At 37.5% G+C, this 27438-nt stretch overlaps 1 protein-coding gene across 1 annotated transcript in view; it reads left to right on the forward strand.

Moving 5' to 3' along the window:
- L3MBTL1 (L3MBTL histone methyl-lysine binding protein 1) overlaps positions 1–25454 on the forward strand; it is a 52744-nt gene extending 27290 nt beyond the window's left edge. Inside the window, exons 9-22 of the mRNA XM_058178114.1 lie at positions 782–886; positions 1144–1279; positions 3339–3430; positions 4539–4690; positions 5001–5077; positions 5863–5948; positions 6302–6412; positions 9348–9462; positions 10358–10454; positions 11437–11634; positions 14192–14238; positions 15985–16142; positions 16415–16477; positions 17764–25454. Coding sequence (XP_058034097.1) covers positions 782–886; positions 1144–1279; positions 3339–3430; positions 4539–4690; positions 5001–5077; positions 5863–5948; positions 6302–6412; positions 9348–9462; positions 10358–10454; positions 11437–11634; positions 14192–14238; positions 15985–16142; positions 16415–16477; positions 17764–17898 — 1572 coding nt within the window. The 3' untranslated portion in view covers positions 17899–25454. The remainder of the gene's footprint in view (positions 1–781; positions 887–1143; positions 1280–3338; positions 3431–4538; positions 4691–5000; positions 5078–5862; positions 5949–6301; positions 6413–9347; positions 9463–10357; positions 10455–11436; positions 11635–14191; positions 14239–15984; positions 16143–16414; positions 16478–17763) is intronic.
- Positions 25455–27438: the final 1984 nt, after the last annotated feature.

Here is a 27438-nt window from a genome sequence, read left to right on the forward strand (position 1 = left end):
TTAGGGCCATTAAGTCAAGTGAAATTTAAATGTAGCAAATAAAGCTATTTTGTTTTGGAAGAAACAAAAATGAAATCAGATACTCTTCTTTTACAGGTAGTCTTCAACTTACAACCAACCATTCATTTAGTAGCCAGAATTATAGTGGCACTGAAAATGGTGATTTACGACCAGTTCTTGCACTTATAACTGTTGCAGCATCGCCTTGTTACGTTATTACAATTTGAGCACTTGGCAACTGGCATGTATTTATGATGGATGCAGCATTATAGGATCATATGATCACCATTTGTGATCTTCCCAGTTGGCTTCCAACAAGCAATGTCAATGATGGAAGCCCGGTTTGCTTAGTGACTGTGTGATTCACTTAACAACTGCTTAGATTCGCTTACAACCATTAAAAAAAAACTTGTAAAATCAGGCACAACTCCTTTAAACAGCCACCGGGCTTAGAAATGGAAATTCTGGCCCCAACTGTGATCATAAGTTGAGGACTTCCTATACCAGTGGAGAACCTTTCACAATGGAGAATTAAAATGCAGAGATAGATTTATTATTCTGACATATTTCAAGACCTCAAAATATGTGTACTGAACTTCTGTTTCTAATAGAAGCAGAAACACGAGGCAAAGTTTGTAATCACATGGGAGCTGCCATCATGGTTAAGGTGCCATATTGATTTCTGTCATCTTATTGCAGTAGTTTCCATTTAATAGCATAAATGTATCATTAGAAGAAATTATGTACCGCTTACATTTTTTGTGTGATTTGTTCTTTTTAGCACCAGTCGATTACCCCAAATAAGAATGGTTTCAAAGTGGGAATGAAACTGGAAGGAATAGATCCTCAGCACCCCTCAATGTATTTTATTCTCACTGTAGCAGAGGTGAGAGGAGTTTATACTGTTGCATATTGTTCTAGCTCAGCTATTCTCTTGTTTACCCCTAGTTTCTTTCATTTACGTATTTTAAAGCTCACCATTCATTTTAGGGTGAATATGCAACCTAGTTGCAAGAAATACTAAATCTAAAAATAGGGGCTAAAAGGTTGTCATCAGAAAATAGCATAAACTATCAGTGGAAAGCAACACATGATGATTTAATGTGATAGCCCATGTGGTTCTGTTGCTTTTTCTGCATACAGGTATGTGGCTACAGGATGCGGCTTCATTTTGATGGCTATTCTGAATGCCATGATTTTTGGCTGAATGCTGACTCTCCCAATATTCATCCTGCTGGCTGGTTTGAGAAAACGGGACACAAACTTCAGCCTCCCAAAGGTAGGTAGATTAGGACAGTGCATTTAGAAGCTCACATCCAAAAGTTTTTTCTTGTCTGATGGCAAAGTGAATGAAGGAGTGAGTGAATGAAGTGCTTTCAAAGGAGTGGAGAGAATATAGAGGTAGACAAATCTCTAGGTTTCGGTGTCTAGTTTTTCCAAAGCTAAGTTGCGAAGTCAATTTCATTCTGTTTTTATATCATTGTGTAGCTCTTTTAAAAGCCCACAAGAACATTTTCCAACATATTTTGGCAAGCAATATGATCAAGGAGTGAAACAACCTAAAACTAAAGAGAAATTTCCTGACTGTTAATCAGTGATACAACTTGAATCCAGATGTTGCGAATGCTCCACACTGGAAATTTTAAAGAAGAGATCGGACAACTATTTGTCTGAAATGGTATATAGGGCTCCCTCCCTGAGGAAGAAGATCTCCAAGGTCTCTTCCAAGCCTGTTATTCTGTATTCTGCAATTAAAAAAATACATTGTTATAAGACATGCATAATACATTGTTATTTTGACACAGTGGTATTATACAGTGCTGACAAAAAACTATTAATATTCTAATGTTTAGGAAACTTAAACCATTAATAATTAAAAAAAGAAAAGCTGTTATATCAATATCAGTGAGTTCAAGTCCCAGCTTAGCCATGAAAGCCAGCTGGGTGACCTTGGGCCAGTCACTCTCTCTCAGCCCAACTCACCTCACAGAGTTATTGTTTTGGGGAAAATAGAAAGTGTGTTAGATATGTTCTCCACCTTGAGTTATTTGTAAAAACAATAAAGGTGGGATATAAATAAATAAAAAATGAATAAATATAAACTGATTTAAAATGTTGATATTAATAAACATAAGATAATTTAGCATTTACAACTGAAATTGGATATAGCATTAAGAAGCAGCTGCATATTACATCAAGATACTTGTTATACAATAAAGATTACTGTCTTTAGTTGATTACAAAATACTAAGATCTCCATTGTATTGTGTATGCATGTTGAGAAAACAAGAAAGACAAAGAGAAATAGGCGACAAAAAGAAAAAAAGGAAAAATAATAAAAAATAAAGGCTGTTTGGTGTCTAATTTCTTTCCTTTGATGCTTCTGCTAATTTACAATGTTCATCAACATTTAAGACCCCTTAGAAGCCAAACTGTAAATTTGTCATGCTGTATGATACATTTTATGTATGGGAGCCATTTTTGTTTAAATTTGGTTAAACTTCTATTGGGAATATAATTAATTTGACTGGAGAATTGCAACCCAAAATAAGAGATAAGAACAAATAAGAAAATATATCTTCATTTTGATTCCTCAGATTCTTGAAATGAAATTAAATAGAATTCACAGTGCTACGTAAAACAAAGTTATAACTGTGAGAAGCAAAAATACAAATTCAACAAAGGCAATACCCTTATTAGGATAACAGATGTTATACTAGCTACATGTGCTCAAATTTGTTATAACTCTTCATCATGAAAACTATACACATTGCAAGTGTGCACCCATATCATTGAAATATGTATGTATGTATATATGTATGTATGTATATATATATATATATGTATATATGTATATGTATATATATATAACCCTAATCTTGTGAGAGACCTCTAGACTTGTTTGGGATATCGTACTAGTGTAAAACTGTCTCTTCTGGGGTTCTCAGTATTATAAGGAAAACCAATATACTGAAGTTGCCTCCAGAAACAACTACATTGCTGTAGAACAAAGGTGGCACGTGGTACTTGAAATCCCTCAGTTCACAGCCATAAAAGTACACAATGAAATATTAATTTCAGAATAAAAATGGCAATCTCAGATGTTCAAGCTCTCACCAGAAACATTACCAATTTTTGAGTGAGAATATGAACAGCTTGTGAAATTGCTGAAATTTCACAAAAGTTTAGTCACTGAAAAAATGATCTTAGTATCATTTTATACCATAAGGCAGTATTGCCTGGCACTTGAAAAGGGATCCTTGCTGTAGCTAAAATGAAACATTATGGACTTCTGTTGGCATGTCTCCTCTTATGTCTCCTTTATGTATGGGGTTTAGGTTACAAGGAAGATGAATTCAGCTGGGCCAATTACCTGAAGATTACCAAAGCTCAGGCAGCTCCCAAGCATCTCTTTGCCAGTCCAGACAGTGTGAGTGGCTGCTACTTTATTTTACAAATCAATCCCCTTTGTTCACTCTTGAAATAGTAGTAAGAGAGAGCCTGACTTGTATTCCACAATAATACTTCACTTGATCTTTTGAATCAGGATTAAAAAAATAAGTACACTTGCAATAATAATTAAAGTTCTCAGCCAATTAGATAATTGCATTGGATTAATAGTAAGGATTGTAACTAATTAATTATTGGATCAAAACTATCTCTTAGGGCCGACATAACTTGTTTGCAAAAATTGAGAGATAGCAATAGACAGTCAGAGTTTTCTGCATCGGCATTCTTTCCTGCCATCTAATAATTATGCAGATTTTTGCAGCACAGAACTTGTAGGCTTAGCTTAATTTACACTTTTGTGATTAACAGTGGCTTCTTTAACATTGATGAATCTACTGCTGAGAACAAATTATTCTAAAAAGTAACAGATAATTCCATTTAGATTAACCTTTCATCATTTGAATGTTCATTGAAATGTTAAAATACCAATTAGATTTCTAATTTGTTACCTTTGGAAACATTACTAAGTCCCTTCTTTTCTGCGTCACAAGCAATTCCTTAACAGTTCTGGGCACAGTGTATTGTTGACTTATCATAGAATTACCTCATAAAATTCATTTGTATCTCCAGGTAGCATAAACAAGGGTTAAGAATCTATTATACCTTAGATCGGGGGTGGGGTGGGGTGTCAAACTCGCATCATCATGGTGTTATCACGTGACGTATCAGGACTTTTTTCCCTTTTGCTAAACCGGGTGTGGCCAGTGCATGACGCATCTGGCCCATGGGCCAGGAGTTTGACAGCCCTGCCTTAGATATTACTGAATTACAATTTCTACTATTCTTCACTGTTAACTATGCTGGTTAGGACTACATAGAGTTGTTCATACCTCCAGATACTTTGTTTGTTTATTAAATTTATATGCCATCCATTTCACTGTAGCTTTTATCAACTTCTGTTGATGCAGACTCATGTAAATAGTTTGGCGTAATTGCACTCTACATATACTTCCACACCTACATTATAGGATTGCAGAAGCTGCATCATGAATGACAAATGTCTGACATTCTGTCTTCTCATTCCTCAGAATGATGCTCCCATAGGATTCCAAATAGGGATGAAGCTTGAAGCAGTGGACCGTATGAATCCTTCTTTGATTTGCGTGGCCACAGTGACAGATGTGGTAGACAATCGCTTTTTGGTGCACTTTGACAACTGGGATGACACATATGACTACTGGTAGGTGAGAGATGAACGCCAATAATAGTACTCTATCTACTGTGGCCAACCATTGAAAGTCATGGCCCAAAAAAGACTTTTTCCTATTGTTACCTGTTATGTGGAGAGCAAGAATGGGCATTTTGTCAGGATTATGTTGAAAATGTAAATCTTATCCTATGTGATCTTTATAACAAAACAAAACAAACCTACCCTTGCTTATTAACTCTAAACAGATAATAAATTTGCACATAATTAAAGCAATGCTTGATTTCCCCACTCCTTCCAGCAACCTTTAGACAGACTATATAACCACATATTTTTATTGCAGGTGTGATCCCAGTAGCCCCTACATTCATCCTGTTGGTTGGTGTCAGGAACATGGAAAACCTCTCACTCCTCCACAAGGTGAATAATGCCTAAGCGTCTATTCTATCTTTTACCAAAGGAAAAAGATACAGGAATGCACACAGGGGATTTCCAATACAGGAACGTACTATGAGCCAACATCTAGTTGGTTATTCCTTCCATCACAGATACTGTTTTGTGATCAAATAGGAATTCACAGCCCTATTTATTCTTAAAATATAAACTCGTTTGGATACAATAATAAACAAGTACCATGAAATTATGGGAAGGATTTCTGTTAAAATAGCTATCAATGCATGATTTCCTGAAGTGAACTTTCGAAACTAAATGCCGAAATAAAAATGACATCATGAAAATGTAATATTTTATTTAACTTACATAACATAAAAAGTTTTCGTCCTTGTTTCTCCCACTTCTTTGCCTTAGGTTTGCCCACCTTTTGGAATATAGACCCCAAATAGCATTCAACCTTCCTGTAGAAGAATGTTTTATAAATCACTCATGAACTTGTAGCTTAGACTCCCCCAACCTGGAAACCTCTAGAGGTTTGCACAGTGACCATTTTTGAGACTTATGGAAATTGAAGTCCTTGCATTTCGAGGGCATCTGTATTGGAGAAGACATTTATGGTGTAAGACGTTGATTTTTTTTTATATGCTAGGCATAATCAGTCCCTGTTTTAAATTGACCATTGATTTGTATCTAGCAGTAACTAACACTGATGGTCAATTTGAGTTCCCGAGAGCCTGTTGCTACTAGTGAATTATTCTAAATAGATCCACTCCAGCAAAACCTTTTCATCTCCCAGATATTTTCATTTCCAGACTATCCTGACCCTGAGAACTTCTGTTGGGAAAAATATTTGTCAGAAACAGGTGCTTCTGCAGCGCCAACTTGGGCCTTTAAGGTGGTGAGTAGTTTGTATTTTTTCCAAATCTCTGCTATACAGGCCTCAATATTTTCCAGAAGTATAGATGGGAGGAGGGAAACCTTATGTATGCTTAAATCAGTGTTCAGAAGACAGAGAGTCTTCCTCTGATCACCCTTTTCAGGGGAAGCTATTGTGGTAGTGTGGAGTTTTAGAGTCTAGGAATGGTGAAAGTTTTCAATGCTAGTATAAGAAACAAACTATGCCTTATTTCTCTCTCATATAAAAAGGTGAATAAGACCAGGGGAAATTTAGTTGTGCAGGATGTGATTGCACCTCATAAGCACCATCTTCCTTACCTTGCTTTCCTTACCTTTTTGTTTGCCTCACTCTAGAGGCAGCCCCATGGCTTTCTGATGAACATGAAACTGGAGGCAGTAGATCGAAGGACCCCCTCTCTAATCAGAGTTGGTAGTGTAGAGGATGTAGAAGACTACAGGATAAAGGTGGGCTTTTCTTCTGCTCTGTGCTTATGCCTTTCTTTTTCATGGTATTGCCCAGTAATTTACGTGCTTCCTTATTTTAAATGAAATGTATTGGGAAAAATCATCCAAAGTCTATTTGTGATTTAAAAAAATAAAGTGCAAGAGTATAAATGTTATTTTGTAACCCTGAATTGGTCTAATGAAGTTATACCTTCTAATGGCTTTGGGGTTTTTGTATAAGCAAAGCAATAGTTTGACTGAATTGATAACACCGTACTAAGCCATAATTTGTTGACTAAAGCATACAGCAGATTTAAGCCAAAATTAAACAAGCCATATTACAAATGATTGCATGATGTACAAACCCCTGTTTATCACTTAATTATACCTTTCATCTTACAACTTGGGAAAGCCGGGGCTTTGTTTTTGTATTCTCCAATTATGCACTACAAAAAAATATCATATACTAGATTTAAATTTTGCATTCTTAAGATTATAGAACATATTTATAGCCCTATGGTTATAAAGAAAACTTATAATTTCTAATGCTTGCTGAAATCTGAAAACTCAATGTATACTTCAGTGTTGGCTCTTACAACAAGCAAAAGCAGAATAAACTTTTTAACAAGCACAATAAGCAGCTTTGTTTGCTTACTATAATTGTTATCTGTTTGTAAAATATAGCTTTCCTTAATGTGTTACTGTGATTGTTTCAGAGCAGAACATACAGAGCCTGTAATGGGGAGTAGCTGGCTCTTTAAATCAAAAGCCAATCAGATATGCCCAGAGCACGTCCCCTGACCCCTGAGAGGCCAAGAAAGCAAAAGAAGGGAATTCGGTTGGGTTTTTGGAAGAAAGAGTTTGGGGTGGCTTTGGGGTGAAGGAATTGGCTGGAATGCTGGATGAGATGGTTACCTCAGGCAAGACTGAAAGTTGGTTTAGATAGAATTGCATTAGGGTATTGTTGTTGTTGTTACTACTACTACTGTTATTTAAATTGGGTGTTGTGAGTGTGGAAACCTATTTTATAATTTGACATAAATTGGTTTTTGTTTAAATCCTGGAACTGACCAGTTGCCTCTTGACACCTGCCTGAGTTTGGTTGAGTTACGGACCTCAGTGTTTTTGCTTTGTATTCCTGTCTACTTCTGTATTTAGCTAGATTTGGAGGAGGTGAGGAATTCTTTCTCAGTCTTCCTTGGATCCCCAGAACATCACTCCCCAACTTTCCAGTAGTAGGCCGGCCCCTAGTACTGGAAAGTTGGGGACTGCTGTTTCATGGAAGACAATTTTTCCACAGACCGAGGTGGTAGTATGGTTTAATGCACAACCTAGCTCTGTGCATGTGCAGATGAAACTGCACTCACTCACCCGCCACCCATGGCTTGTTAAGAACCACCACAGCCTGGTTCCTAACAAGCTATGGACTGGTACAGGTCTGCAGCCCCTGTCCCAGGAGGGCTGATGTGGAAGGGAGAAACAGGTTTACAGTGAAGGAGTGATGGCAGCAAGGAGACACAATTGGCCAGTGTCTATGGAGATTCTCAGTCATCAAGATTATGGTTGCCCCACGGTACTTTTTCCAAAAGGCAACTGGATTTTCATGGTTTTGTTTTCTTTGAAAAATGAACTGAAGAAGCTTCTTGGATGGGAAGTGAAACATTTTCAAAGAAAAAAGAAAATCCAGTTGCCTTTTGGAAAAAGCAGCTTGGGGTAATAGGCCAGTCACTTTAGAAGAGTGGCTGGTTCAATTTTGAGGGCACTTCCCCCCTTATTTCATGGTCAATATTGCCAAATGTCATACTATAATATCCATTTAATTTGTTATAGCAACAGATATCAATGTATGTAGACACACCAATTCTAAAGTTCTTCTGTGCTAATGGTTGTCACTTCGCAGGTACTTACCAAAATGGAAAAATAGTATCAGATAATAATGTTGTCAGCACCTAATAGTAAATCCAATATAGTAGGTACAGACGATAATGGGAGAAAGATTTGGCAATAACCAAGCAACTGTAGTAATGTCTAATCCTGTGCACAGTGCATAGGCATGCTCATGGATAGCAGATATACTTCTGTCAACACTGATTAAGAATTGTGCATTTTATACTCAGTAAAGTTTTCTATTCTCAGTGGGATGTCACTGTTTTCCCACAAATAGTGTTCATAATACTATCCCCCAGTACTTTTTATTTAGATATCAGAAGAAAAAGGGAAGAGATGAGGTCAAATGAACAAGCCAAAAGGTAAAATATAGTGGCATAATTATATGCACCAATTGCACCATCAGCCACTTGTGGATGAATAGGAAGTGCAATAACATGGGAAAGAGAAGGTATGGATTCAGTTTCCATTTCCAGACAATAGAAATGTGGCCGCTGTAAATCAAGGAGGAGAAGTTATTTAGAAGTTTATAAAAAAATTTCTGAGACTCCCCATTAATTCCACACTGCCATGGACCAAACAGATTACAGAATGAACAGCATTCCAGCTATGCTTTTGCCTCCATACTGGTGGATTTGGAGTGAGATGTGGGGATTTGGTAGCTTTCACCCTCTGTCTTTTTTTAGTGTTGCATGCACCTAAAAGATTCATACTTCCACTTGTGAGATATGGTATCTTAGAAGTATGTGATATATATATGGTAAAGTGAAAAGTGGATCTCCATCTTTCCACCATGAATTGACTAGGTCTGTTCTGTATGTTTGGAGGCACATCTCTCAAAGCTGGGATGATCCAAGGGCCTCCAGCTGTTGATTATGTGCCTTCAGATATGAAGTTTCTCAAATTATTGATCAACTTGAAGTGAAAATATGGAGAACCATCTCCTTCTGTGCCATGTGAAACTGCTTTTATGCATTGATTAGAGAGAATGCACCTTTATCTCTGCTGGTCAGATGCTCCAAGGATGATTTCTAAAATCTAACCACATTCTGTTGATGTTTGCCTATAGATTCATTTTGATGGCTGGAGCCATATCTATGATTTCTGGATTGACTCAGATCACCCAGACATTCATCCTGTAGGATGGTGCTCAAAAACTGGACATCCATTACAACCTCCTCTTAGTAAGAACAGTAACTACATGTTGCACAAATACTTGCCACATTCTCATGATTATCTAGTGACAGTAGAAATAGACAGCACAGACTCCATGAAATAATAGACAGGGTGACATATTTTAGCTTATAATTATAACAGGTGATGAAAAAGTAATGTGAACACCTTCTATTGTGTTAATTCTTTAGCCCTGGTACTACAATGCTTATATGTGAGGGATTTTTTAGTTTTCCAAAAACACATAAAAACATGACCCCTAAAAACCTTGCCCAAGGCTTCCTTTGGTTTCTGTGTCTCTGGTAGACTTGACCTTCATATATATATATAAAGGTCCACTTCCAATAGTTGTGTATATTTTCCACTCAATTTAAGCTTTATGAAAACTTAAACATTTTATGAAAGACTCAAAGGTTTAGGATGGTTCTACATGGATGCTATTTTAGATAATTCTGCTGCTTTTTTAATGCTAAATTACTGTACCAATGTTGGATTAGGCTGCTGTTTTAACTCATTGTTTTAACTAAATATTTAGTATACTTTAATATGTTTATATGTCACATTGTAAGAATGGCTTTCAAACATTAAACCAAATACATAATACATAAATACTTCCTGCTTTTGAGAAATATCTACTGAACAGTTTTGAATGTTGATGTAGTTGGGTATTGCTGAAATTCAACTGTGAAATATTTTTAATATGCAAGATAGAAATAGGCAAATTTTACTAATTAGAATTCAAATTTTGAACTATATTAATTTGGGGAGGGGAGGAGAAAAACTTAAAGTGTATAATACAGTTTTGTTTAAAGAATGAAAATTAATTGTAACTTCATGCAGATGGAAATTGCGTATGTCTTAAATTAAAGTGCCTGAGACTCAAATGATATCTTCCCTTTTGAGCAGGGCCAAAGGAACCTGTCTCCTCTACCAATGGAAATTGTCCAACCTTGGCCTGTAAGACCCTCCCACCTACCAAGAGTTCCAAATATAGCTTTCATAGGTGAGCACTCATGATAAGTTACACTATCCTGCTGATTATGCTGCTATGGGCAACATGGACTTAAAGCCCCACTAAGAGGTGTTGAGGAACAACTGCTACTTCAGTGTCTGTGCAACTTGCTTGGAGTAAATCAATTTAACATACTTTGTGAATCCTGTATCCTCATCAAGATCATTCCAGCTATTAGTTTATTGTGGCTATCTATGTTTTTATTGTTGGTTGTAATAGATTGAAAAAGGAGTTGAAACTTTTAAAATTGAGCAGGTTCAGTTCACAACTGCTAAATTTCATTTGGCTTGGAAGATAAATATTGAGCAAAGTACTATTATTATTATTATTATTTATATTTATTCATTAAACATGAAACTCAGTCAACTGAACATTCAAAAAGGCATCACAAATACCATTGACTGGTGCTAATGGTTGCTGCCAGCATCCTAGGTATCAACCAAGTACCTTCTTAAGATATGATGTTCCAGGTAGCGCAGTTTTTTTCAGTTCTGCTGGTGTTATTGCAGGAAGCTGCAATTCGTTGATGTATCTTATAAAATTCTTTGACATGTTACCAAGTGCCCCGATGACAATGGGTATCACTATTACATGTTTCATCCATAGCTGTGTAGTGTTGATGGCCAGGTCGCGATATTTCATGATTTTTTCCAGTTCTTTTTCTTCGACTCTGGCATCTCCTGGTACCGCAATGTCAATAAATTGTATGTTTTGGTTTTCCACAACTGTGATATCTGGTGTGTTGTGTTCCAAGTGATGATCCGTCTGTATTCGAAAGTCCCACAAGATCTTCACCTTCTCATTTCTATAACTTTTTCAACTTTATGTTCCCACGACTTTTTGAATAAAGTCATTATTATTATTATTATTACTATTATTATTATTATCATCATCATCATCATCATCATCATCATCATTGTTAAATACCTGTTAACACACAAAACCAAATGCTTTTTTAATCTCTATTTTCCAGAAAGTGTCCAACACCTGGTTGTGATGGCTCAGGCCATGTGACTGGGAGATTTACAGCTCATTACTGCATCTCAGGCTGTCCCCTGGCAGAGAAAAACCAGGGAAGGGTAAAGGCTGAACTTTCAGACACTGAAAACTCTGTTCGAAAAAGGAACCTAATTGCTTATTCCCAGAAGAAGAAGTCTCGCCATCATGGAAGGTAAAGGAACAGCCAGTGTTAATCCATTGGGATGATTACACTGAGGGGTGCCATTGTAATTTACAACCAGTCATTTTCAAATATTTGCTTTATGCCGATTCCTCATAGTTTATGCACGATTTGCTGCTAACCCTGTGCTTCTCGAGGCATAATATCTATTTTTATATATTATTCTCTTCGATCCTGAATCATTTTTCTAAACTAATCTATTCTCTGTTTTTATAATCTGTTCTTATTAATATTATGCAGAATAACTTGCTTCTGAGTGCAGAGATCTGTGAGTTGGGTCCTAATCAACTGTGGTATTAGAAATTAAAATAGAACTCATGGAATAATTTTGAAGTCATATAATACATTGTCATCTTAAAGCTAAGTGTATCTTAGTCCAGGAGAGGCTAGATAGAAAACAGCAGATGATCCCTTGTGCTTCCTTGAGCTGTGGGGGAAAATAGTTTTAAAACGAAGATTAACAGGCATGTGACTTTCTCTTAAAGCTGTATACAAGGAAATGCATAGAACAAAGGGATTGATTTAGCTCCATAAATCTTATTGTGGCTTGTTTGGAAAGAACCACACTGGAAATGATGAAAGAATGTACACCCCATCCACGACATATTTGACATAGCCAATGGAAATATAATGGTGGTTAAGGGGTTGAATTACCGGTACATGGAAATCTAGGTTCAAATTCTCATTTGATCAGAGTTTGCTCTTGGTGTGATTAAATATGGGCCATCAAATCATTGTTGACTTAGCAATCACGTAAACAGATTTTCCCACGACTGTCTGTCCCTAATCTATATTTCAGGCTTTCCAATGGTGCACTCATTTTTACTGCAACTGAATCTATCCGTCTTGCTACTAGTCATCCTCTTCTCTTTTCTTCTACCTTTCTCAGCATAGAGCTAGTTTTTTGTATAATGTGTCCAAAGTTTTGATTAATTTGAACTGGATCATTTGTACCTCAAGTGAGAACTCTGAGCTGATTTGTTTGAGAATCCATTTGGGGTTTTTATTCTTGGCTGTCCATAAACAAACACTTCTCTTATTCACTGAAGGAAGAGGAAATACCACACAATCAGATTTGCAAGTTCTGTAATTGTAGCTACTTTCGATTAAAATAGTTTTAGTCTCTCTGTGGAATTAGTTTCTTGATTTATTCTACTTAGTAGGGCTTAAACAGTCCAACCCATCTCATACTGTAGGTTGTTCTGAAGAGAAAATGAGGGGAGAAATCCCATCTGTGTATACATCTTAAGTTCTCAAAAGAAAAAGTTAAAAAGTCACTCAAATCAAGCTCAACACATAGTAGTTGCACTAATTTTCTTGTCAGTACCATGACATTGATTTACCTTTGTATTTTCTTTTTTTGACATCCCAGCCCTTAGTTATCTCCCACCCAACTATTATTTAGATCCAGCATTGTTTTCAAGATTAATCATGGTCAGCTAATACTTCCACTATCCATGATAGACAGGATATAAATGCAATAAATACAATTAAATAAAAAAATAAAAATATCAGCTCAATACTCCATGCAAATTTCTGACATGAGTATTTGATTTATGGTCTTTAAAACAAACAAAACATTCTTCTCTTGTGGATTCATTGAGAAAGATGTTTTGATAAGACGTATATTCCTGAAATACATGCATCTTATTTGGGAGTACAATTGCGAGCATAAGTAGTTGTTGATTACTGACCACTCATTCAGGACTGTTCAAAGTTAAAATGGCACTGAAAGATAACCTTGAAGTTGAAGCCATTGCACTGTGGTCATGTGATTCAATTTGGGTGCTTAGTAACCAAGCACACATTTATGACGATTGCAACATCTCATGGTCATGTAATTGCCAGTTTCTAACAAGTAAAGGGAACTGATGGGGAAGCCAGCAGTAAGTTACCTCAGTGATTTGGTTCACAGCTGCAGTCAGAATTGACATTATAAATCCATGTAGTCACATGACATTTTACTTAAAAGACTGTAGTACTTAGCAATGCATTTGTCTATTCCAATTGCAGTCAATAAGCGAAAGCTACCTGTGTAGCACTTTTCCAAGCTGCTTTTATTCCACTGATGTCTGATCACATGATTCTGCCCCCATCAATATATGATTTAAGGCAGGGGTGTCAAACTCAATTTCATTGAGGGCCACATCAGGGTTATGTTTGACCAGGGAGGGCCGGGGTGGGTATGGCCAGGGTGGGTGTGGCCAGATTGATGCCACTCCTGTTGGTGGCACCTATGGTGGCCCGAGGGTTCTGCCAACAAAAACAGGCTCCCGAGCTCCATTTTCACAAGCAGAGGGTTGCAGGAGGCTGTGGCAGTGGAAAACAGAGCTCAGGAGCCTGTTTTCGCTGGCAGAATTACTGTGGGCTGGTCCTTTGCTTTTTCCAGGGCGGTTCCGTGGGCCAGATCTAAGTATCCCATGGGCCGGATCCAGACTTTGGGCCTTGAGTTTGACACCCCTGATTTAAGGTTCAGTTAGCAGTATTTACTATAGCACATTTTCTAATCAATACTCTATAACATATAACGCATTTTTTTTTTCTCTAGAGGGCGACCTCCTAAATATCGGAAAATCCAGCAGGAAGATTTCCAAAGTAAGTGTATGATAGTTTGTTTTTTCTATAAGTGGCAAGTGAAAAAGGGCTTATCCTGTAAGAACAATATTATAAGAGCAGCAAAATAATTATTGTGTGGGTTTTTGTATATAAAAGGTACAACTGGAGCTGACTAACTTGGTAGAATTCAAATTATGTTTTAAACTATATTTGTTAAAATAGGATCTGTGCTTTTTGGCATTAATGTTATATATCTGTAGAGATGGGAATCCTATTCAGATGTAATGTGGGAGATATGATACCATTTATGTAAAAAATGTAGATGGTGTTGAAACACTTTTGTAATAGAGTTGGGCAATTTGGAGGTTTGACTAGTTTCAAGAGCTTGTAGAAGGTAATCCACTTTGATCTCTGATGAAAGATCCCCTTCCCTTTTACCTGCTGGGTAGGGAGAGCGAAAAACGTTTGTGGTCCCTGGCGGAAACCTACAGAAAGCTGCTATTGAAAAGGCATATGCTTTCTAGGTCCCACTTTGATTTTTTGTGTGCCTTCAAGTCATTGATGACTGGTGACTTCCTGGCTTAGTCCATACAGTTTTCTTGGCAAGATGACAGAAGTAGCTTGCCATTGCCTCGTTCCTAGGGCTGAAAGAAAGTGATTGGACCAAAGTCACCCAGATAGCTTTGTACCTAAACTGAAACTAGAACTCACAGTCTGCAGCAGGGGTGTCAGACTCAATTTTATTGAGAGCCGTATCAGGGCTGTGGTTGACCTGTTACTGTTACCTTGGGGCCTGGGTGGGTGTGGCTTACTGGGCCTGGCCAACTGGCTGAGCATGGCTAGCTTGACACCACACCCCAAACTGCTGGCACTATCTTTCCTCTTCGCATTGGGTAGACCAGGACGGCCCTGCGGGCTGGATCCGACCACATTGTGGATTGGATTCAACCCGTGGGCCTTGAGTTTGACACTTCTGGTCTGCAGTTTCTAAGCCAGTGCCTTAGAAATTGCAGACCAGTTAAGACATTTCGAGAAGGGGACCCGGAGCATATCCACCCTACCCAAATGGCTGGAATAGGCAGGGAAGGGTAATCATGCAAATAACCAGATTCTGGGTCATGCAGGGCTTTAAAAGTCATAATTAGCATCTTGGATTGGCATCTAGAAAGAGATTGGGAATCAGTGCATCTTGTACGCTCTGGTATAATATAGGCAAACTGAATTCAACACTGTGTGTATGTCACTATATTCTGGATCAGGTGCATTTTCTGGGTAGTCTTCAAGGTTAGTGTCATATATAGCATCTTAAAGGAATCCAGTAGAAAGTGAGTAAGGCATGAGTGACTGTGAGCAAGGTTTCCCAGTTCAGGAATTAGTGCAGTTGGTAAATCTATACAGATATTCCCCATCCATGACTACCATTAGCTTATTGAACAGGAGGCGAATGTCCAGGAATACCCTAAAATTGTTCATCAACTCTGTTTGGGGATTATCCCATCAAAAGTTAGACATAACACATCACCAAGAGATATAGAAGGACCAGGAATGATGGGATGGTGTAATTTCAACATAGCGGATAGGGGAAAGTTGACATATAGCTTGGAGAAGAAGCCAATTTCTCCATATTTCAGCATGATGATGGTACCTATGAGCTGAATTCCGTTCCCAATTATTGCATCCACACATTTTTCTTGAGAGTGTTACAGAAGAAGTTTGTTTCTGCCTTTTTTGATTCCCCCCCCCATTTCCCAATCTAATCTGACAAGTGATAAATCTTGTTATCAGCCATTTCATCCGAAAGTATGCACCAGTCTCTGTTTATGTCAGCCTTGTCAGCACATCCTGACCGTTCCTTATCCCTCTGCTGGGATCAGCATTGTAAGCTTCTGCCTGGAGTAGCTGGGATCACAGCATCCACAGTGGCCAAATGGACAATTGATGAGGTAAGAGTGTCCAAAATATTGTTTAAGCAGCCTTAACCTTATTTTAATGTAATACATTTAAATAACTTTGTATTCAACGTTGTTCAGTATCTTCCAGATGCCATTAGGGATGGGATAGTGTATTACCAATTCTTGGTTAATAGATCATTTTCAGGTGCTTCTGATGGTGAAATAGGTCATATTAAAGAAAGGTTTAGGGATTGTTGGTATAGAGAAAACTGCTATTCCCTTTTTCTCTCTTTAATTATTGCCTTTATGTCTTTTCTTTAAAGGTTTTCAGCTTTGTACAGACGTTAACAGGTTGTGAGGATCAAGCAAAACTCTTCAGAGATGAGGTAGAGTAATGGACTATTTTGTGTGTGTGTATCCTAAAATCAGTTTTTGACTCCTTGCCCCTGGACTAGTTCCTGAAGTTTTCTTGGCAATATTACAGAAATAGTTTGCCATAGCCATCTTCCTAGGGCTGAGAGTGAGTGACTGGGCCAAGGTCATCCAGATGACTTCATGTCTAATGAGGAACTGTTTCTAGCCTGATCCTTAGCACTACACCAAGTGCTCTATAGTCTCATAAAATAAAAACTCTGTCAGGAGTTTAACGAAATAAGACTCCGAGGGTAGAAGTTCCTCAAAGTTCCATTTTATTAGAGATGTCATATTGGCAAATCTGGGAAAACCTGAATCTGAAAGCTTCCAGATTTTCCCCACCCATAAGAAAGTCCAAGTCCCTTCCCCTGCACCCACATGTCCATCACATGGGCCAATCAATGCACCGTCCCAACTGGAGATGCCTCCCAGTCATACCACTAGATATCTCCCCAACTCCATACAATCCCCCCTTCCAATCTCCCACAGCACTAAATGTGGCAGCCCTGAAGAGCCAAAGAAAAAGATGGCTTCCAGGGCTGAAAAACTCCTTGGCATGTGGAATAAGAAGACTGGAGGGCACTTAGCAGGATGACTTGCAGTCTTTCCTGTAACTTTGCTTGAGGAAAGCCAGCAGGGAATGTCAGAAATATTAGTAATGTGACTGTAGGATGCTGCAACCGTGGTTGCCAATACAAACTGGTTGCCAAGCACCTGAATTGTGGTCATGTGACTGCAGGGGAACTGCAGTGACCAGAACACTGAGGATCAGCTGTAAGTATCACTCATTCACCACAATTGAAACTTTAAACAGTCGCTGAACAAGTAGTTGATAAGTGAGGACTATCTATATTAATAATTTTTCCTAAAAGATAAGCAACCTGCAATCACTTATTTACTCCCTAAGTTAGTCTGTGCCCAAGAGTATAGTTTTGCTGTGTTCAAACAGACAATAGAAGTATTCACTTAATTAATGAAACGTTGCTGTATTCTCAGATTGAGTTTAGTTATTTTTAACTTTTTATGATGTGATCTTGAATAAACATAAAATTTTCACTATTGAATCTTTTTTGAAGCATGCCTTAAAGAAATCTTACTGTTACCGTTCAATTTGAATGCAGTGAAGTTTTTGGACTTCTCTATCTTTCTGAACTGTCTTATTTTGCATCTTCTGCTAACAGTATAATGAGATTAAATCATTGGATATTTAATTTGTTGCTGTATATGCATTCTAGTTAAAAAGACATCTCTTCCACAGATGATTGATGGTGAGGCCTTCCTTTTGCTGACTCAGGCTGACATTGTGAAGATCATGAGCGTAAAGCTTGGCCCAGCACTTAAAATCTACAATGCCATTCTTATGTTCAAAAATGCTGATGACACCTTAAAATGAACTAGCCAGGACAGCTTTTGACTTTCCTCCACACAGAAACTGCCGGACTCTTTTGTCTGTCTATCTTGGATGAATTGAGACCTTCTTAACTGCTGCAGTTGTAAAATCCTGCCAACTTGCTCTTTCTGAGTCTTCATTTTTGTTTACATGCAGAACTCCTTCCTTTCTCCCTCCCTTCTTATCTTGGCCTTTTTGAATTCTGTCCTGATAACGTTTAATTGAAAAATTCCAAGAATGACTTGCTTGATGCCAGAAATCCTGCTAAGTTCTCTTGTTGGTTATGATGGCACACAACATGGGTTTGAGACCAGATTTGCTACTGAATTTAACCTGCTGTGGCTTTCACCTATCATCTCTGACTGCTTGAATTCTTACCTTACAGTGTGTCTGGATTAGTATTTATTATTTTGTAATATATCCACTGCTCTTGTATATACTGCTACCTTGTACAGTATTTGGCAGCAATTCTGAAATCTGATTTTTCTGGGCAAAAGTCAGTTTCTTAAATTATCAGAAATTTTATTATGGGCTATAGAAAATAAGATTAGCAAAGTAACAATATTAACACTTTGCACTAAGTGAAAACATTCCTCTCATTCAAAGAATAACTACTGGTTATGTGGAGCTAGCTAACTTTATCCTGTCATATTGGCCATGAGATACATGAAATGAAGAAAAAATGATGTGCAACGCAGTTTTCAGATTCTTTGATTGTATCAATTTTGTCCCATCAGTCTCTATTCATTTCAACATGTGCCAAATGTTTATATTTTGTTGTTTCACAACATAGATTAGAAACTGTTCTTATTTAAAGTTTAATCTTTTATAGTTTCACGTTAATAGTATACGGTGTGTTGCAAACATTCAATTAATCAATAATTCTGTTGGTAACTGCATAGAGTTTTTCCTATATCCTCTTGATAATGATTAACATATGACATTCTGTTGGGCCATTTATGCTGTGCTCACATGGACTTAACAAGATAGGCAGGAGTTGTAATGCCAGTCTGTCTCCCATTTAGGCAAGAGAAAAGATGGCCTGAAACAGTAGAGTTTAAATTTCATCAAAATACAGGATATTAATTTATTGTTGTTGCATTTATTTTTGTGAAGAAGGTTAGAAAGCCATATGAATTTTCTATGTCAAATGCCCAAATATCTTGGAACAGAGGTGTCAAACTTGCATCGTCATGGCATCGTCACGTGACATATCGGGACTTGTTCCCACTTTGCTAAACCGGGCGTGGGTGCAGTCAGCACGTGATACATCCAGCCCATGGGCCCGGAGTTTGGCACCCTTGTCTTAGAATTTTCCTGTTGGATTTCTTCTAATTTCAATCAATTTGATGTGTTTGGGGATTTTTTTCCTTTCAATTTTTCATCTCTTGTATGAACTTGTTAGTGGTACTGGATAATAGAATCATTGCATTGATTATGGTGGCTGAACTAAGGCTTTAGTGGCCAAAGTAAGATCTCTTATGTCTACTTAGATCTAATTTGCAAGGTGATTGAACTTAAGAACACACTTTTTTCCCTTTCTTCCCACTTTAGTTTATGAAGGCAAGGATGATTTTCTTTAATCATGTATATGCCATATGCGGTCTCTGAAATCTGTTTTTTAATTTCCACACAAAATACCTATGGCAGCGGTTCTCAACCTGTGGGTCGGGACCCCTTTGGGGGTCGAATGACGATTTGCCAGGGGTTGCCTAAGACCATCGGAAATATGGGAAGTATACTTGCGAGTCGAAGAATCGCGCTCCAATGGTTGACTCCACAAGCCAGCTGCAGGCTCTTCAAATCGCTAGCCGAATTCGGCTTCAGGCACGATGAATTAAAAAAGAGAGAATCTTTGCTCTGATGACTCCCTCTCAAGCCAGCTGCAATCACTCCCAATCGCTAGCCTAATCTGGCTTCAGGCGCGATAAACTTAATAGGGGAGGAGTCTCCGCTTTAATGCCTCCATCCTCAAGGCATTCGCAAGCAGTTCAGATCGCTAGCCAATACGGCTTCAGGTGCGATAAATTCAAAACGAAAATAATTTTATGGTTGGGGTTGCCACATCATGGGGAATTGTATTAAAGGGGTCACCACATCGTGGGGAATTGTATTAAAGGGGTCGCAGCACTGTAAAGGTTGAGAACCACTGACCTATGGAAATGCAGCATTTTAACTTATGAAATACTTAAGACATGTTTGGCTTTTTTCTTTTAAGTATTGGCTACTTGCTGTTTGAAACAAATGTGTATCTCAGTTTTCCTCTTTCATAGAAAGTGGTCTCCTAATATTATTTTTTTGTATTCTCTATGAATATCATGTGTAGTTCCTAAGAGGTATGGTGCCAAGAAGAAAGAGGTTTCTCTTCTCTTTCATCTCTTATCAAACCATTCTTTAAAAATGCCAATGATGAATGTGCCAAACTCTTTCTATATCCAAAGAGATATACTTTTTATCCATGGGGGAAAATATCCTCCTGGAATTCCTAGATCAGGGGTCTGCAAACTTGGCTCTGCTGGCTGAGGAACTCTGGGAGCTGAAGTCCACAAGTCTTAAAAGAGCCAAGTTTGCAGATCCGTGACCTAGATGATTCTTGACAAAGGATGTGGACATTAAAGTCCTGTTTTTGACATAATCATAAGTCTTGTTTGCTGTGCATTTACGTAATTTGTAGGACGTAAATTCTTCAGAGAAGAAAAAGGCAATTAGTCTGTTCTTAATAATTTTTGTTAAATTTCTAAGTACATTTTTCCTGAATTTGACAGTAAAATACAACTTTAGGACTCTATGGGTGGCTTATTGAGAGTGACAAAGGATTCATCTTTAAACCTGAAACTGAGGAAAGGGATGCCGTTTCAAAAATGCTTGGGTAATGCTAATGCCTTTTTTAATTGAGTTGGCACTACTATCATAGTCCTACTAAAAGTGTTGTCATTGAGAGATGTAGGCACTCCCAACTTTGCGTGTTCCTCATCAGCCATTTCTTCCATAATATTTTCAGGACACAGGCTATCCATAAAAGCAAACATCACTATTGACTTTGGTGATACTAACTTCTGATTCCAATTTTCAAAAGTATGCTTCAGTATTTTTAATGTTGAAATGCACCATTTTATACATCCCAGTTGTGGTAATTCGTGGTTCATCAGGCTTGTTTATTTTCTTCTTTAATTAAAATCTTTTGTTCCCTTTTATGTCCAATTTTTAAAGTTGCTTATATTTATTTTGTCCTGCAAAGTCCAAACAAATCTATTTCCGATGGGAACAATTCTTTATAATCAATTCCAAAATCTTATTCCACATTTATCTGGAGCCTTAATCTGTTTATAATTTTCTAGGATCAAAATCTTATTTACTGTTTATTTCAACTTTTTTTAATAAAAATCTTAAATCTTATGATTAATTTTTTCTTTCATTAAAGATTGAAGGAATCACCTGTTTTTTCAGACCTGTCAATCCAAATGTCACTGATAGCTTATAAGAAATTTTAACAAGCAATTTCTCATTTGTGACTTCATTGTGATTATTAAAGGAAGTTTTCAAAGTTAGGACTTTTAAAATGCACTAACTGTGATTACAAGCAAGATAGCTATTCCTGTCATCTCCCACTTCTAAAAGCCCATTGTTGTCTTGAAGTTTCTTCATGAGGATCAACTGTTCAGAGCACATGTGGGCAATCTCCTGTCCTCTCCTTCTCCAGAGAGGTTTTGAACAGAAAGTCTACTTACTGATTCTGTTTTCACTGTGTCATCAGCCCTGCTTTTCACAGAGCCATCTTTAATCTGCCATTTCTTCCCCCTGAAGTCTTATTTTTTTCAGCTGAAATCAGCTTCTTATGTATATAAACAATTGCAGTATATGGCTACTTATGGTTTTTGGTACAAAACATTCTTCCATCTTGTAGTTTGGATTCAGGGAAAATGTCCTTAGATGTCAAACTCTGAATTTCTTCTTTGACGTTCTGAAATATTTTTGTTTAATTAACAGGTGATTGTGCTTTTTTCATGAATGACTGTACAGGAAAGAGAAATTGGCTTTTATTGATAGGAAGGTGAGCACTATTAAGCAAGACAAGTAGTATTATGGCATTCAGGATGGTAGAGAGTATCTTGGAGGGTTTTTTGCTTCTGGTAAATGGATGTTTTGTAACTAGTCATGTTGGCTGTGGAAGCAGTTTTGTGAATACACAAGTATATTTGAGTGATTTTGAGTGTATATATCACATTTCTCAAAATTCCAAATATAGCGTCCAGTCCAGAAAGATTCCTCGCTTACACTATAGATATTGTTATAGAGGATTAGATCTAAAAGATAGCAGATGTCAGTAAAAAAAATAGCTTGGCCTCACCAGAGTTATATAGAATGGCTTTGCTTTTGCCAAAGAGCAAGGCCAATGAAGACTCCTTCCAAAAATTTTGGAGAGCTTCTACTACTCTGAATAGCTTGTACAGGCTGGTTTGATCACTGGTCTGGCATACTCTTTTCTTGAATAACATACTCTTCATACTCTTTTCTTGAATAACATCAGCAGTTAAATTTAGTTAGGCATCAGGAGATGTCCTCAGATCCAGATACTACCAAAGTGTCAGGCTAATTCTTAAAAACCTCATTCCAATAGACCATGTTTTCCTCAGCATCAGGCACCTTAGGGGTTATTTTGTCTCAAGCATCTTAATAATGGCTTCTATTTTTTTTCAAAGGAGCCAATGGCAGCTAAAATGTCTCATGAGCTAAGTAACTCCACAGCAACCTGAGATTCTATGTTTGTCTGCTAACTGTGCTTCCATTGTAAGCTTTGGATCATATCTTCTAAGACCAAGCAAGACAATCAAGCAAACATCAGGCACAAGAGCCTGAGACTATCTTCCTTATGTGATGATGATAACAGTTTAACTGATTTCATTAGGAGGCTTCATAACGACCTTGTCTATTTATTTGTTATTTCATTGCTTTGCCACTGATGGAATTATTTATCACAGTTCCATTTCTTTGTTTTTAATTAGGAAATAACAGGGATCAGATCACCTTAACTAATTATGTATATGTACAAATACAAATTGCATCAGTTCCCCAATTAAATATGAAAATTATTGAGAATTTTTAAATTAAAAAGAGAGCTGTAAAAACCTAGTGGATTGGTTTTATACCGGATGGTAATACAACACCCCAGTTTATGGCATGGAAGTAATAATAGCAGGGAGTAGCATAGGTTCCAGAGGTAACAAATTCTTCGCAACATGTTGAATTTTTTAAGCATATGTTGGAGTGATGTTATTACTCAGTTGTAATTGTCACAAATTACAGCATGTATGTGCCCTTGCAATTGTTTCACCCTATTTACAGTACATGTGGCAAGTACAGAAATGGAGCATTACATTCAATCTACTGCCTTCTATCCAAATCAGTACTTGAGTAGTTCCATTACAAAATTGGGCTATCAACCTATTACCCTTGTTCACTCATGTTTTTCCTCCTCAAGCTAGTGTGCAGGGGCTTGACTCTATTCATCGTTATTCACTAGATGAGAAGATGCATTAACAACAGAAAAATGGGGCTTAAATGGCTTAAGTAAATGTTATCAGCCACAAATAAATTATTTTAAACATTCAAAAAATGTTTTGATAGATTGAAAAATTGTGAGAAAAACCTTTATAGAAAACTGATAATTGGAAACTGTTCTTAAGAGCAATTATCTTATTACTGCTTCTGCACTGACATTTCTTTATAGCTCTTTATCTGGATATCAGACACTTATCTTAAATATGGAGCAGCTAAAACTTATTTCACATAGCAAAAATCATAATGATATTTGCATTAGACTAGAGCAGAGGTCTTCAAACTTGGCAGCTTTAAGACTTGTGGATTTCAACTCCCAGAATCTCCAGCCAGCTATGCTGGGAGTTGAAGTCCACAAGTCTTAAAGCTGCCAAGTTTGAAGACCTCTGGACTCTAATTTTAACCATATAATTCTTTGGTTTCTTGACTGAGTCATATAATATATAAGTCCTAGATAGGAGAAAAATATTTTTCCTGCAATTTTCATTATTCCCATCCCTTCATTCCAGTCTGGGCCCTCTAACTTAAGCACTTTTAAAATGGGAAATCCAAATTCCAGTTGCAAAGTGAGTTTACTACTGTATCTAGGCGTATTTTGGGCTTGAATGCAATGGAAAACAAAAATGTTGTTTTTTTAAAAAAGTTTTTACCTTCTTGCTCTCTTGTGTTTCTTGGGCTGCTGAATTATTGTAAAGATGAGAGAAGTGGAAATATCAGATAGGTGGCAGTCACTGTATGGCAAATCCTGCAAAGAAGTCCTTTATTTAAGGCAGTAGCCTTTATAGTAGGCAAATATAATGTTAGAAAAAAATGTTTTCATAACTTTGAAGCTTTTTTGCACTTTCATTCATTTGCACTTGTTCGGTTTGTCTTTTGATATTTGCACTTTTGTGTTTTCATTAATGGAAATACTACAATTGTATCTAGTGCAGCTATTCTGGAACACTGTGTCCTGATTATGCAGAAGGTTAATCTAAAAGAAAAAAGCAAGATGTGATATGTTTTGTCAGTGTATTACAATAACAATAATTTATTATGTTATTGTTATTATGGAATTATTCAAATGATGTCAAATGGATGTTTTTGTTGTTCTGATTTTATGAATCATTTATTTAATAATGTATGTAAAATAAAATGAACAAAATGAATACAATTAATAGAATTATTACATGTTTAAAAGAGTAGATTTCAGTTTACTGGAGCAAAAGAAGCACCTCTATGGGGGAGGTGCCACTATAGAAAAGGCAGAACTCCTGGATCCAGTAAACTGACAGTGATAGAAGGGACTTGAAGCATACTTTCCATGCCAGAAAGGTGGGGCATGCTTAGCAATAGATACATTGTAAATGTGCTTGAGTTACCTTGAAGTGAAATCTGACTGCGATTTCATGCACTATGTCATCCTTCTTCAAGTGACCTCCAAATATGCTAGCCTGAAAAGGTGGGAGTTGTGGTTGTAGCAAGAACACTTCAAGGTCATTAGATTGGGGGAGGCTGCATTATATGATTTTTTCAATTGCTGTGTTCCCACTTGGAGGCCAAAATGCTGAACATGCATCCGAGAATTAAAAATAGTAATTAGAGCCAGAAAAAACAAGAAAACAAGGAACATGTTCAGGATTTTTTCAGAGAAAGTTTTTTATCTAAACAAAACAAGATAAAAGAACGAAAATATAAGATACTGTTGTTTTTTCTTAAACTTTCTTACTCTGTATTAATGTCTACATACACTCAAAGTGAAATCCTTGAACATTTAATGTTGACTACTATGCATTTGAAGACTTGTGGTAATTCCAGAGTTCAATCAGTTAACAAATTAAAGTACATAATTTGTACATTAAAGTAGCGGTCACCAACCGGTGGTCCGCGGACCACTGGTAGTCTGTGAGAAAATTTTGTTGTCCATGGAGAAATCTTCGTATTTTTGTCGGTGCACCCTGGTGGAGGAGTTGCAGCGCAAGCAAGCCGAAGCAGCGATTGTGATGGCTGGAAGCTATGGGAGCGAAGCACTACTTGCACTTGGACAGCATCAGCATTCCGCCTCGGTATATTTGCCCAGCCGGTGGCACAAAGCAGCCCTCGTCTCCTGCCGCTTGGGTCTCTCGAGGAGTGCTCACTGAAGCAGCGCAGGAAACTTCGGCCGGGCTCTTTGAGAGACGAGAGCTTGCAGGGGGCCAATCTGGCAATGAAGAGCAAAATCTGGCTGCTCCCCTGATCAGACCCCATTTACCGCTCCGAGTCCCAAGCGGCAGGAGACGAGGGCTGCTTTGCGCCACTGGCGGAATGCTGATACCACACAAAATGAAATAGAGAAAAAGACAGAATCAAAGAGAGAGAGAGAGAGAATCAGAGAGAATCAAAGAGAATGAGAGACAGAATGAGAGAGACAGAATGAAAGAGAATCAGAGAGAGAATCATAATGAAAATCAGAATGGGGGGAGAGAAAGATAATAAGAGAAAAAGGGGGAGAAAGAAAGATGAGAGAATGAGGGGGGGGGAGAAAGGGGAGAGAAAGATGACAATGAGGGGGAGAAAGAGAAAGGGAGAGAGAGGAGAGAGAAAGAGTGGGAGAGAGAGAAAGGGGGAGAGGGAGAAAGAGATGAGAGAATGAGAGAGAAAGAGTAGGAGAGGGGGGAAGAAAGAGAGAGAAAGAGAGAGAAGGGAGAATGCCTGAAGGGCCCCATCCTGTCACTGGGACTCCAGGCGCTTCAGCAAGTGGTGCGCTGGATTCATATAAGTGGTCTGCAGGATTTAAAATTATGAACTTGGTGGTCCCTGAGGTTCAAAAGGTTGGGGACCCCTGCATTAAAGTACAAAAAGAGCCATGGTGGGGCAGTGGTTAGAGTACGGTACTGCAGGCTACTTCAGCTGACCTGCTAGCTACAGTTAGGCAGTTTAGTTCTCACTGGCTCAAGGTTGACTCAGCCTTCCATCCTTTGGAGGTGGGTAAAATGAGGACCCAGATTGTTGGGGGCAATATTCTGACTCTAAAACTGCTTAGAGAGGGCTGTAAAAACACTATGAAGCGGTATATAATTCTAAGTGCTATTGCTATAATACATAAATTTGACAGTTTTAGAATACCCTCTTTTTCACATGCTCTTATGTTTTTGGAAACAAGACTTATTTCTGTACTATTATTTTGTTACATTGTTTGCTTTTTCCTTTTGAACCTATAATCTAGAAATAAAAATAAATCCAAGGCTGGAGCACTCATACACACTAAGCTTGTTCTACTCTCATTCAAACTAAGCCTTCATTGCTTTCACTGAAGATAATTTACAGAATGAAAATCAACTTGAGAATTTAGCCAAGCAGTACTTTAATGCCAAATATAAGTGTACTTGGGTTGAGAAAACCTCTTTAAATATGCCCAGATGTGAAGCTTGTTTTAATAGACTACCATTTCAGCTTTATCTACTACACAGTGGTTTTTACAAGAATGTATGAGGGTTAGATAGATTATACAGAAATTAAATGGTGACAGCAGTTTGACTCTTCAGAGGCAATACCATCATGTGGGTGTCTTAGACAGTTATGTTTTGACAGTCAGCCCCCAACAGACTATACAATCAGGGTCTGAGGATATTAGTATATCTGCATACCTGTTAGCATTTTCAAGATACATTTACAATCTAAAGCAGTCATATTGGAAGAATTAATGTCAATGACTGCCTGAAAATCAATTAGACTATCAGCTACTGAATACATTTTATTACTGCCAAAATGTGGCTTAATTATGATTCCTAGCAGTTCAGGTAATATGCTGCAGGCTTTCTTGTCAATTAAAACACTTTTATTCTTGAAATTATTATGATTAAACTAGGGATGATCAAATAATAGTAATGTGATATCCAATCATCATTTGATTTGAAATGACATAGCCTTAATCTAAGGACTATCTCTGGTCAAGAAATGCTATCCCAGAAGTGTATATTATAAGTACTAGGTGGAATTAAACCTGCAAATAAAAAATGATCACGTTTC

This window comes from Ahaetulla prasina, chromosome 3, assembly GCF_028640845.1.
Source record: "Ahaetulla prasina isolate Xishuangbanna chromosome 3, ASM2864084v1, whole genome shotgun sequence".
Lineage (NCBI taxonomy): Eukaryota > Metazoa > Chordata > Lepidosauria > Squamata > Colubridae > Ahaetulla > Ahaetulla prasina.